At 37.1% G+C, this 12,839-nt stretch overlaps 1 protein-coding gene across 1 annotated transcript in view; it reads right to left on the reverse strand.

The window, feature by feature from the left end:
* Window positions 1-9,756: 9,756 nt before the first annotated feature.
* MCM8 (minichromosome maintenance 8 homologous recombination repair factor) overlaps window positions 9,757-12,839 on the reverse strand; it is a 51,095-nt gene continuing 48,012 nt past the window's right edge. Inside the window, exons 18-19 of the mRNA XM_055432010.2 lie at window positions 11,417-11,606; window positions 9,757-10,726 (exon numbers count right to left, since the gene is read on the reverse strand). Of these exons, the coding sequence (XP_055287985.1) occupies window positions 10,634-10,726; window positions 11,417-11,606 (283 nt within the window). The 3' untranslated portion in view covers window positions 9,757-10,633. The remainder of the gene's footprint in view (window positions 10,727-11,416; window positions 11,607-12,839) is intronic.

A 12,839-nucleotide genomic window follows, 5' to 3' on the forward strand; every position in this document is an offset into this window, starting at 1 on the left:
TGTCTCCTGCATTGGCAGGTGGATTCTTTACCACTGAGCCACCTGGGAAGCCTGTACCCCTGCCTGACTATATCACCTCTGTATTCACCAGGGAAGGGGGGCACAGTTCCTGAGGTGCTAGCCTACTGTGTTCCCCCTTTGCCTGGCAAAGTAATAAAGCCACTCTTTCTCCTCCATAACTGTATCTCCGTATTTCTGTTTGGCATTGGTGCACAGAGAGGCAAGAATTTGGCAAACCACTGTAAGATGGATTTAGGCCTAACTTCATTTGTTACCTGATTCCCATAGCTCCACCCCACCCTCCATCCAACTGTAATCTACAATGATGTTCTGAATTTCTCAGGACTAGTGTTAGTGCATTGGTAATATATCAAATTTTTTGTTTTGATTCTAGACATAAGAGCTATTTACATATTAAATTTATGGCTTTATTGCTTTGTGATGAGAGATTATTGGCTAATATTTTTACTTTTTAGAATTAAGGTTTATTTGCAACTTCTATGCATATTTGAAAAGAAGGTATACTCTGTCTCCAGGGTGCAGATTTTTATATTTATCAGTTGGATTCACCTCAATAATTATGTTACTCATTTCTTCCTTATTCTTTTTCATTTAAAAAAAATGAAGTATACTTGACATACAATATTACATGAGTTACAGGTGTACAACATAGTGATTCACAGTTTTTAAAGGTCATATTCAATTTATAGGTACTACAAAATATTGGTTATATTCCCGATGTTGTACAATACATCCTTGGGGCTTATTTATTTTATGCATAAGAGTTTGTACCTCTTAATTCCCTAACTGTATCTTCCCCCTCCTCACTGGTAACCATTAGTTTTTTTAAATATCTCTTCCTTTTTTGCTGTGGCCACATTTCATTTTTTATATTCCACGTATATGTGACATACAGTATTTGACTTTCTCTGATTTACTTAATATTCTTGAAATCCATCCATGTTGTTACAAATGGCAAAATTTCATTCTTTTTATGACTAAGTAGTATTCCAGTGTTTGTGTATGTATTGGGGTATTTGAATTAGTGGGGTATATATATATATATGTATATAAATGTATATATATATATATGTATATATATATAAATGCCCACACCCAGGATTGAAATTGCTTCGTTATGTGATAGTTTTTTGAGACACCCCCGTACTGTTTTCCGTAGTGGCTGTACCAATGTACATTTCCCCCCAACAGAGCACAAGGGTTCGCTTTTCTCCACATCCTTGCCAACATTTGTTGTGTTTTTTGATGGTAACATTTCTGACAGGTGTGAGGTGATATATCATTGTGATTCTACAACTTGCATTTCTCTAATCATTAGCAGTGTTGAACATTCTTTCGTATCCCTGTTGGCCATCTGTGTGTCCTCTTTGGAAACCTGTCTAGTCATGTTTTATTCCCATTTTTCAATCGGATTGTGTTTGTGATGTTGGGTTGTATGTGTTGTTTCTATATGTTGGACACTAATCCCTATCAGTCGTATCATTTGCAAATATTTTCTTCCATTCAGTACATTGTCTTTCTGTTTTGCCAGTGGTTTCCTTTGCTGCACAAAAGCTTTTAAGCTGAACTAGGTCCCCTTTAGTATTGGGTTGGCCAAAAGGTTTGTTCATTTTTTTCCTATAAGATGGCTCTAGTAGCGCTTAGTTCTCTTCAACGTCATTCAAAACAGTTTTGTTAGCCTGTATTGTGACAGCTGTCATATCAGCGTGTGGGTTTTTTAAAAAAAAATGGTGGATTTTTGTGTAGACATGTTAAGTTGAAGAGGGAAGAAAAAAGCAAAATTTTCAGCATATTATGTTTTATTATTGCAAGAAAGATAAAAATGCAACTGAAATACAAAAAAAGATCTTTGCAGTGTATGGAGAAAGTGTTGTGACTGACTGAACATGTCAAAAGTGGTTTGCAAAATCTCATGCTGGAGATTTGCTGGATTGTGCGCCACAGTTGGGTAGACCAGTTGAAGTTGATAGCAATCAAGTTGAGAACAATCAACGTTGTACCATGTGAGAGATAGGTAACATACTCAAAATAACCAGATCAAGCAAGGAAAATCATTGCACCAGCTTGGTTATTAAATTACTTTGATATCTGGATTCCACTGAAGCAATAAAAAAAGCCTTTCTTGACCATATTTCTGCATGTGTTTGTCTACTTGAACATAACGAAAATGTTCCATTTTTAAAACAAATCGTGACAGGTGATGAAAAAGTGATTCTGTACAATAACGTGGAATGGAAGAGATCATGGGGCAAGTGAAATGAACCACCACCAACCATACCAAAGGTTGGTCCTCATCCAAAGAAAGTGATGTGTTTACAGTGCTATTGGAAAGGAGTCTCCTATGAAAAATGGCAGAAGGTAGTAGAACAAAATTGTGAATACACGGAAAAGTAAAAATTTAAGTTGAAAAAATGAAGTATGGCTAAGTCCCTTCACTGTTCACCTGAAACTGTCACAACATTGTTAACTGCCTACCCCAATAAAAATAAATTTTAAATAGCAACAAGAAAAAAAGAAATTTAAGTTAAAAAAAGTGAATATGTTTTTCAATAAAGTCTTGGTGAAAATGAAAAATGTGTCTTTTATTCTTTTAAAAAACCAAAGGAATTTGTTGGCCAACCCAATCATTTGGATTTTTATCTCCTTTGCTTTAGGAAACACGTCAGAAAAGTAATACTGCTATGATTTATGTCAAAATGAATTGCCTATTGTTTCCTTCTAGGAGGTTTCTGGTCTTACCTTTACATCTTTAATCCTTTTTATTTTTGTATGTGGTATTATTAGAGTTTGTCTGCTTATTCTTAATTTTTGTCCACTTGACTACCATGAACAGAGAGAAGCAAACCAGAATCTCTTAATAATGGGTTTCTTCATTTCCTAGTATCTTTTGTAGTTTCTGCTTCCTATTGCTATTTGGCACATACCCATAATTATTATGAATTGCTCTGCCTAGACTTATATTTTCCTTTAATAAAGCTTTGCCTTGATTTTAATCTTTTATATTAAGACGACACCCTTGCTTTCTTTTTGTATTTTTCTGGTATATCTTCGTCCATACTTTTATTTTCAACTTTGTAATTGACTTTGTTTTAGGTATAACTTGCATCCAAGAGCTTGTAATCCCATCTGAAAGACTTTTGTTTCAATAGGTGAGTTTAGCCCATTTGCATTTAGTGATTTGACATATTTGGGTTTAGGTTTACTTCTGTCATGAATATGATAAGATTTTTTCTTAGTCCTAAAATCCACAATATAATATTTTCTTGTTTTGCTTTGTATGTTTCTGTTCTAAAATTCGTGCCTGGGATTTATTTTAATCAGGAATAAGTTGACAGACATGAGACAACTGCCTTTGAAAGAATTTATTACTTATACTTCCCAAGAGAAAAGGGCAATACCATACCACGGAGGACCACAGAGTGAACCTCCAAGGCTGGTCAGGGGGCGGGAACAAAGAGAAAACCTAGGTGTTTATTGCTGTGTTGGTGGGAAGTGGTTAGTTGAGGACATCCCATTATTGAGCAGGAAGTGAAACACAGTTATTGTGATTTGCGGTTGGAGGATTCATAGAGAAAGCCAGATCCCAGGAGAGATGTAAACAGCTTTGGACATTAGTTTGGCCTTGTGATTAATGGATGCCAAATACACAACAGAGGATCTAAGAAACACAGAAGAGTTTTTTCTGATAATTTAGATTTATATCATTTTTTCTATAATTTCATTTAATTATGAAAAATCATCTAAAATAATTTTATCATTTGACTTTTAAAACAGCATCTATTATTTTCCCCTTTGAACAATGTATATTAACATGGTATATTTACACTACCTCAATTCAGTTCAGTTCCTCAGTCGTGTCCGACTCTTTGCGACCCCATGGACGACAGCACACCAGGCCTCCCTGTTCATCACCAACTCCCGGAGCTTACCCAAACTCATGTCCATTGAGTCAGTGATGCCATCCAACCATCTCATCCTCTGTTGTCCCCTTCTCCTGCCTTCAATCTTTCTCAGCATCAGGGTCTTTTCAAATGAGTCAGCTCTTCGCATCCAGTGGCCAAAGTATTGGAGTTTCAGCTTCAACATCAATCCTTCCAATGAACACTCAGGATTTATCTCCTTTAGGATGGACTGGTTGGATCTCCTTGCAGTCCAAGGGACTCTCAAGAGTCTTCTCCAACACCACAGTTCAAAAACATCGATTCTTTGGCAGTCAGCTTTCTTTATAGTCCAACTCTCACATCCGTACATGACTACTGGAAAAACCATAGCCTTGACTAGATGGACCTTTGTTGGCAAAGTAATGTCAATGCTTTTCAATATGCTATCTAGGTTGGTCATAACTTTCCTTCCAAGGAGAAAGTGTCTTTAATTTCATGGTTGCAGTCACCATCTGCAGTGATTTTGGAGCCCCCCAAACTAAAGTCTGCCACTGTTTCCCCATCTATTTGCCATGAAGTGATGGGACCAGATGCCATGATCTTAGTTTTCTGAACGTTGAGCTTTAAGCCAACTTTTTCACTGTTGTCTTTCACTTTCATCAAGAGGCTCTTTAGTTCTTTTTCACTTTCTTCCATAAGGGTGGTGTCATCTGCATAGTTGAGGTTGATATTTCTCCTAGCAATCTTTATTCCAGCTTGTGCTTCATCCAAATATATATTATAGAAACATATAGTTTATGTGTGTACTATGTAATATATTTCCTTTCTCTCTCATATCACTTTATTTCATTTGATGTTATCTGTGCTTTTGTAAAATGTGCTTTTATACTATTAATACCTTTTAACCCTCTATCCTACACATACATCATATTTACATCAGTATCTACCTTCCTTTCTCTTTTAAAGTCAGAACTTAATAATTGCCTTTTTTTTCGGTTTTAATTTTTTTTTATTACTTTACAATATTGAATTGGTTTTGCCATACATTGATATGAATCCGCCACGGGTGTACATGTGTTCCCCATCCTGACCCCCCCTCCCTTGTTTCGGTTTTAAATTTCCATTCATTTAATCTACTGTAAGTTGTGTTTTAAAAGATTCTCCAAGAATGGTTCACACTTTAAATTCTTAGTGAGGAAGTATCTGTTGGCTTTAGTTAGGAAGTGTTTTGAGGGGCAAATAACATCAGTGGTGGCTGACTTTGTGGCCCCATAGACTGTAGCCCACCAGGCTCCTCTGCCTATGGAATTTTCCAGGCAAGAATACTAGAGTGGGGTGCCATTTCCTACTCCAGGGGATCTTCCCAACCCAGGGATCAAACCCAAGTGTCTTGTGTCTCCTGCATTGGCAGGTGGATTATCACTAGCATTTATATATGAATGATAATTGTTTGGCAATCCAGTACTATTTGAACTCTCAACATATAGGAAAAAGGCTGGCTTTACTGGTGCTGCCTTCTAACCTAGGACCCAGAAAACTCCTCAGCATTCTAGGTAAGGGGCATATAACCTAGGCTTCTTCAGTCAGGCATTTCTGGATGAGATTTGTTTTTTGGGGGTTTGGCAATTTAAGGAAGCCCCGTGAAGAATCCTTTCTTGCTATTTTGGTGTGAGTGGGGACATTTTTTCAACTTTCTGCAGAGGCAGTGGGTTCCTTGTGTTCCTGGTACAGAAGTGGCATCCATGGGACATGGAGGCAACAGCACCTTCCTCTCATGCCTTGTGTGGCAGTGGGGTGGTAGCAGCTTCCTCTTCACAATTTTAGAAATTGCTCCTTGAAGCTTATCCTTCAGCCTTTCAACAGTTCTGACAGCTAACCAAAATTCTTTAAAAATCCTCCTTTTTCTGCTTAAGCAAGTGTCAGTTGCTTCTATCCAGTAGTGTGCAAACCACAGTTCATGGGCCAGATCTGACCCACTACCTGTTATAGTTCAATGGATGAAAAAATTAAGAGGATTTAGCATTCTAGACACATGAAAATTTTAAGAAATTCAAATTTCAGTGTCTATTAGTAAAGTTTTTTTGGCACACAGCTACACTCATTTGAGTGTTACAAGGGCAGAGTTGAATAGTTGTGACAGGGGTTATATGGCCCAGAAAGCCTAAAATTTTTCCTATCTGGTCTTTTACAGAAAAAAATCGACTCCAGATTTCCAACTAAGAAACTTGACCAAAATATCTGGGTATAAAATTCTTTGTTAAAAAGATTTGTAGGTATTACTCTACATACTTCAGTGGTGAGTGTTACTTTGGAGAAATTTGAGGACAGCCAGATTTGTTTTCTCCTTGAAAGTGACTATCTATGTGACTTCTCACTTAACCTCTCCTTTTACTTCTTATACTTCAGCTAGGCCCAGAGAAGCTGCTGCTGTCATCTGTACACTCTATTCACGGTATTGCAATGGTAGTTTTACTTTTTGCTCCAATAGGTGTGCAAAGTACACTTTGAGAGATACTTTGTTGCTTCCTTCAGAAATCTTCAGTCATAGGCATTATCTCTGCCTCCTGCATGCAAAGCTGCCTGGAAACTTTTGGCAGTTCTTCCTAGTGTTGGGGTTTGGAGGTCTCAGTTGTTTCCTAGTTCACAGAAAATGGATTATATACTTTTGTTCTTCAGTTTCCTCATTGCTTTTGAGCAACCTCCCAGGGAGAAATGAAGGAGAATGCCTCCTTCTTATTACTAGAAAAACCTTTTATTCTTGTTATTTTTCTATATTCTTTTTAAAAATATTTTTGGCTGTGCTGGATCTTCATTGTTGCGTGGGTTGCTGCAAGGGGAGGCTACTTTCTAGTTGTGGTGTGTGGGCTTCTAATTGAGGTGGCTTCTCTTGTTGCAGAGCATGGGCATGGGTTCTAGGGCCTACAGGCTTCAGTGGCTGTGGCACTCTGGCTCTAGAGCAGTTTCAATAATTGTGGCACTTGGACTTAGCTGTTCTGCAGCATGTGGGATCTTCCCAGATCAGGGATTGATCCGATGTCTCTTGCACTGGCAGGCAGATTCTTTACCACTGAGTGGTCAGGGAAACCCTTTTTCTATATTCTTAGGTTGCTTAAGCACTCTGGTTAAGTTTTGTAACACTCTGTGTCCTCATTTATAAATGGTATAATCACCTACTTTATATTCATTGGAAGGACTGAGGCTGAAGCTGAAGTTCCAGTACTCTGGCCACCTGATGCTAAGAATTGACTCACTGGAAAAGACCTTGACGCTGGGAAAGATTGAAGGCAGGAGGAGAAGGGGACAACAGAAGATGAGATGGTTGGACTCAATGGATTTGAGTTTGAGAAAGTTCTGGGAGTCGGTGATGGACAGGGAAACCTGGCCTGATGCAGTCCATGGGGATGGACAGGGAAATCTGGTGTGATGCAGTCTATGGGGTTGCAGAGTCTGACACAACTGAGCAACTGAACCGAACTGAACTGAACCCACTTTATGTGTGTTTACCTCGCAGGGGTATGTAGTCAAATCTGTTTTACATGGTAGGGCCATAATGGTGAATAAAGCAGTCTTTGTCCTTGTGAAAATGGAGAAAAGATGATTAATTGAGCCAGAATATGGAACTGTAAGTAATGAAAAGTAATCAGGTTTCAGATGTTCTAAAGATAGTGCTAAGAGGATTTGCTGATGGACAGATTAGGGGATAAGAGAAAATTAAGATAACTCCAATATTTTTGGCATGAGAAACCAGCAGGATAGTAACTAAACACTATAAAAAAATTCAGAACACCATGGCAAAAGGGAAGATACAAATAGCTTGTCAAGAGGAAATAAAGGTCACATGCCAAAAATAAAAATGGCTTTGGATTTCCAAACAGCAACACTGAAAAGTAAAAGCAATAGAGCAATATCTAAAATTCTGAGTGAAGATGATTTCCAAACTAAAATTCTATGCCAAAATTGTCAGTCCAGGAATAAGGGTAGAATGTATCTTATAAACTCTTCCTCAGGAAGCTACTAGAAAATGGATTCCACCAAACTGAGGGAGTAAAATGAGAAAGAGGAGCCAGGAAATGGGAGAGAAAATGAGAAGTCCCAGACAGATATGTAGTTCAGATTGGAAAGGGCCAGAGAATTCCAGGAGAGGTCTCCAGTTAAAATAGGTTTTTTGGTTTATCTGCATATTCTGAGAGGAGACTTAGACTTGTAGTGGAGCCGTGAGTTCAAATTAGTGGTGATGCTAAAGCTGAAACTGCAATACTTTGGCCACCTCATGCGACGAGTTGACTCACTGGAAAAGACTCTGATGCTGGGAAAGGTTAGGGGCGGGAGGAGAAGGGGACGACAGAGGATGAGATGGCTGGATGGCATCACCGACTCTGTGGACATGAGTTTGAGTGAACTCCAGGAGTTGGTGATGGACAGGGAGGCCTGGCGTGCTGTGATTCATGGGGTCGCGGATAGTCGGACACGACTGAGCGACTGAACTGAATTGAACATAGAAAGCTAAGTAGTTGAAAAACAAATTCTTAGTTTTAAGGGGAAAAAAGTATACAAGGAAAGAGATGAATAATATTCAGTAGACACAGTGACATTAAGACTATGTTCACTTCAGTCGTTCAGTTGTGTCTAACTCTTTGCGACACCATGGACTGCAGCACACCAGGCCTCCCTGTCCATCACCAACTCCTGGAGTTTGCTCAAACTCATGTCCATCGAGTTGGTGATGCCATCTAACCATCTCATCCTCTGTTGTCCCCTTCTCCTCCTGCTTTCAGTCTTTCCAAGCATCAGGGTCTTTTCAAATGAGTCAGTTCTTTGCATCCAGTGGCCAAAGTATTAGAACTTCAGCTTCAGCATCAGTCCTTCCAATGAATATTCAGGACTGATTTCCTTTAGGAAATCACTGGTTTGATCTCCTTGTAGTCCAAGGATTCTCAAGAGTATTCTCCAACACCACAGTTCAAAAACACCAATTCTTCGGCATTCAGCTTTCTTTATAGTCCAACTCTCACACCCATAGATGACTACTGGAAAAACCATAGCTTTGACTAGACGGACCTTTGTTGGCAAAGTAATGTCAATGTTTTTTAATATGCTGTCTAGGTTGGTCATAGCTTTTTTTTCAAGGAGCAAGCGTCTTTTAATTTCATGGTTGCAGTCACCATCTGTAGTGATTTTGGAGCCCAAGAAAATAAAGTCTGTCACTGTTTCCATTGTTTCCCCATCTATTTGCCATGAAGTGATAGGACTGGATGCCATGATCTTAGTTTTTTGAATGCTGAGTTTTAAGCCAGCCTTTTCACTTTTAACTAAATATTATGATATATAACTAAACTTGGAAGAAATAGGGAAGTGTATATGTGTATATGCCTAGAAAATCCCATGGATGGAGGAGCCTGGTAGGCTGCAGTCCATGGGGTCACTCAGTTGGACACGACTGAGCGACCTCACTCTCACTTTTCACTTTCACACATTGGAGAAGGAAATGGCAACCCACTCCAGTGCTCTTGCTTGGAGAATCCCAGGGACGGGGGAGCCTGGTGGGCTGCCGTTATGGGGTCGCACAGAGTCGGACACGACTGAAGCGACTTAGCTGCAGTAGCAGCAGCATATGTATGTATATACATAGAAGGGTTTAAAAGAACTATACTCTTATATTCTGAGATAGAAAAAGTCAGTATAATTTTTGAAACTGAAAACTCAGCAATGAGCATTAATATAGATAAAAAGAATTTACTGTATAGCACAGGAACTATATTCAGTATGTTTTAATACACTAATGGAAAAGAATAGAAAAAAGAATATAATATACACATATATATGCATAACCAAATCACTTTGCTGTACACCTGGAACTAACACAGTATTATAAATCAAGTATACTTACTTTAAGAAAAAAAAAAAAAGAATTAACATTAGCAGCATGTCCTTTAGAAAAATGGAGGTAAATGAGAGAAGAGTTGAGACTGAACAGAAAATTAGGGCATGTGGAAGAGTGGAACAGAGGCTGCTATAGTCTTGCACAGCTATTTAAATTTTTTTCATTAGCTACGATGTTAAGCTTAATATGTCAATATATGGATGGACACTAGACTTTAGTTTAGCAGGAAAGAGTATATACAAACATCTAATTACACATGAAGCTTATATCATGTTATAAATCAAAGTCAGTAAATAAAGCTAACGGAATTCCCTGGCAGTCCAAATAGTTAGGACTCCATGCTTTCACTGCCAAGGGTCCAGGTTCAATCCCTGGTCAGTGAACTAAGATCCTGTGAGCTCCACAGCACAACTAATAAAAAAGAATAAAGAAAAAAAATTAAATTTTAAAAAGTTAATATAAAATATTTCCAAAATTTTGGGGAATTGAAAGTTGGCGTCAATTTATTTCTAAAAGATGCTCAATTTTGTGCGTCAGAACTATTTAAATATTTAAATGTAACCTGTGACTGTTTACCTAAATGGACATTTGATATGCACAACCATTATATATTTATAAGAATAAAAGAAAGGTCAAAAACAAAACTATAAATAACTTCTAATTACATCATTTAGATAAAATGTAAAATATTTTTAGTCTTCTGGAGAAGTAAAAAATTAACACATGATTTTATCACTTCTTAAATTAGTTCAACTCTCTTTTCCTATTACATTTGCGATGTCATTTTCAGAGAAGTTTTTTTTGCATATTCTTCATAACAAACCCAGGACAGCCTGGCTTGGTAGTCCTTTTACATAGTTTGAAGTTGGTAAACCTTTGGGCCTTTTTTCAAGAGATAACCTTGGTCATTTAGTGATCCAATAAAATTTTCAAAATCAGCAACCTAGTAGAAAATAATAAAAAAAGCCTGTTAAATAATATGCAAAAAAATTAATCTCTCAAACAGTAATATACAATTGTCAAGTTTTTTGGGTAAATAAAATCATTTGTACTTCTTACAGAGAAAGCTGCCTACATACGAACCTTGGATTCTATAACACCTAGCTAATCAAAAATAACTCCAGTATGCATAGAATCTTTTATATTTGTTTTAGCTTAGCTTCAAAATAAAAATCAGACTAACTTTTGAAATTGAATGAGCAATTTTCCATATAAACTGTTTTACATGTTTAAAGTGCTGTTATACCCATTTTCACTAAGACTTTTAAGTAGTTAGATCAACTAGAATCATGTCCATTTAACATATGAGAAAACTGAGGTTCAATGATGGGTAAGATGACTTGCCCACAGAGACTATCAGAATAACATGGAAAGTTGCTATGATGTTTCCCCTATCGAGATGTTGAAAACTCTTTTGAAAAGAAGTTTGAATTTTAGATAAAAATTGTTTTTTTAAAGCTCTGAGCAACTAATTTTATATCTTAAATAAAACAAGTGTGTGTTTTAAATACTCCAAAACAGCCTATTCCATGATTTTAGTCTAAATCTTTTGACATTTAAAAGTTCTTTTATACTAATAAAGCCCTCCTGAAATTATTATAAAAAGATTTAATAATTATTTATTTTATCATACCTGAATGTTTAACTCTTTGGCAATCTGGTGCAGCTGATGAAACTGAAATAAATTATTGTAAGTTCTTTCAGCAATATTGTTGAGAGCAGAAATAAATCTTTTTGCTGCTGACCTGTTGCTCATTCCAGAACCATGCTGGGATCGTTCAAAATCTAGGTTCCCAAATTCATCAGAGTAAGTTCCTAACATGCTTATGGAAGGAAAGAAAAACAGTTACCCAATGTGTTTCAGCTATAGAAATTTTTGTCCAAGTTATAAAAAGAAAAATGTGGAAGTAGCCCTGAGGCTCAGGTAACAAAGATTTAAACGTGTATTTACTGAGTGGAGATTGTGAATTAACTATGTATGGACTGTTCTGGGATAAAAATATTTTGGACATAGTTACCACTTTTTAAGAAAATCCCTATATTTAGAAAGAGAAATACAAATGTATTTTTGCATAAAAATACAAAGTTGACAGGCTACAATCTTGGAACATTCTCTTTGATTCATGAAAAAAAGAAATTCTAAACATACTAAATTTAGGCTTTCCTGGGTAAAGATGTCTTCCCAGCTCCTAGGGCAGCATCTGGCAAATAAAATGTGTTGGAAAATACTCTGGGAATGAAGTGGAAAGGTTCTGCTGAGTTGCAGTAATGATGGTTAGATATTAAAGGATACACCTATTTCTCCAGCTCTTGCTGCTTTCTTCTTATTTTCACAATATCATCAGGGAAAGAAATACATAATTTACAGTGAATTTTAGCCAAAAGTCTGAAAGTACCAGTTAGAGATTAGCCATCCTCTGTAGTCCAGCCCTGTTGCTGATTGCCTGCCTTAATTCTCAGCTTATATATAATCACACAGCCAGGCTCAGAGGGAAAGATGTTATTTAATGAGTTAATTAATCACATATAAATTGGTCACTGGACAGTAGGCTTCTCGTGGTAGAACAAAACAGGTGCAATTCCTGCCCTTAATGAGCTCATAGGAATGAGTATAAAGGGTTATTAAAAACACAGCTTCATTTTGTTCCCTGAATAGATAAGAGCCCACATGAAAGAGAATAAGCTGTACATACAGGAATGAGTCATCCAAAAGTAACTAATAAAACAATTAGATGAATATGTGTATTCCCTAGAAATACAGCATAATTTTTTTTATAATTAACTACTTTTATTTAACTACTATTTATTTAATTAACATATTATTTGTTGTTGTTTAATCACTAAGTCGTGTCTGACTCTTTTGCGACCCCATGGACTGCAGCCCGCCAGGCTCCTCTGTACATGAGATTTCCCAGGAAAGAATATTGGAGTTGGCATTTTCTTTTCCAGATCTTCCCTTCATTGGCAGGTGAATTCTTTACCACTGAGCCACCAGGGAAGCCCATACCATATAATTTACCATATTCTTATTTCTCATAGAACAGTTGTCACAAATG

This window comes from Moschus berezovskii, chromosome 15 (genome assembly GCF_049115385.1).
Source record: "Moschus berezovskii isolate FMDL1 chromosome 15, NW_MosBer_1.0, whole genome shotgun sequence".
NCBI classification, from domain to species: Eukaryota; Metazoa; Chordata; class Mammalia; order Artiodactyla; family Moschidae; genus Moschus; species Moschus berezovskii.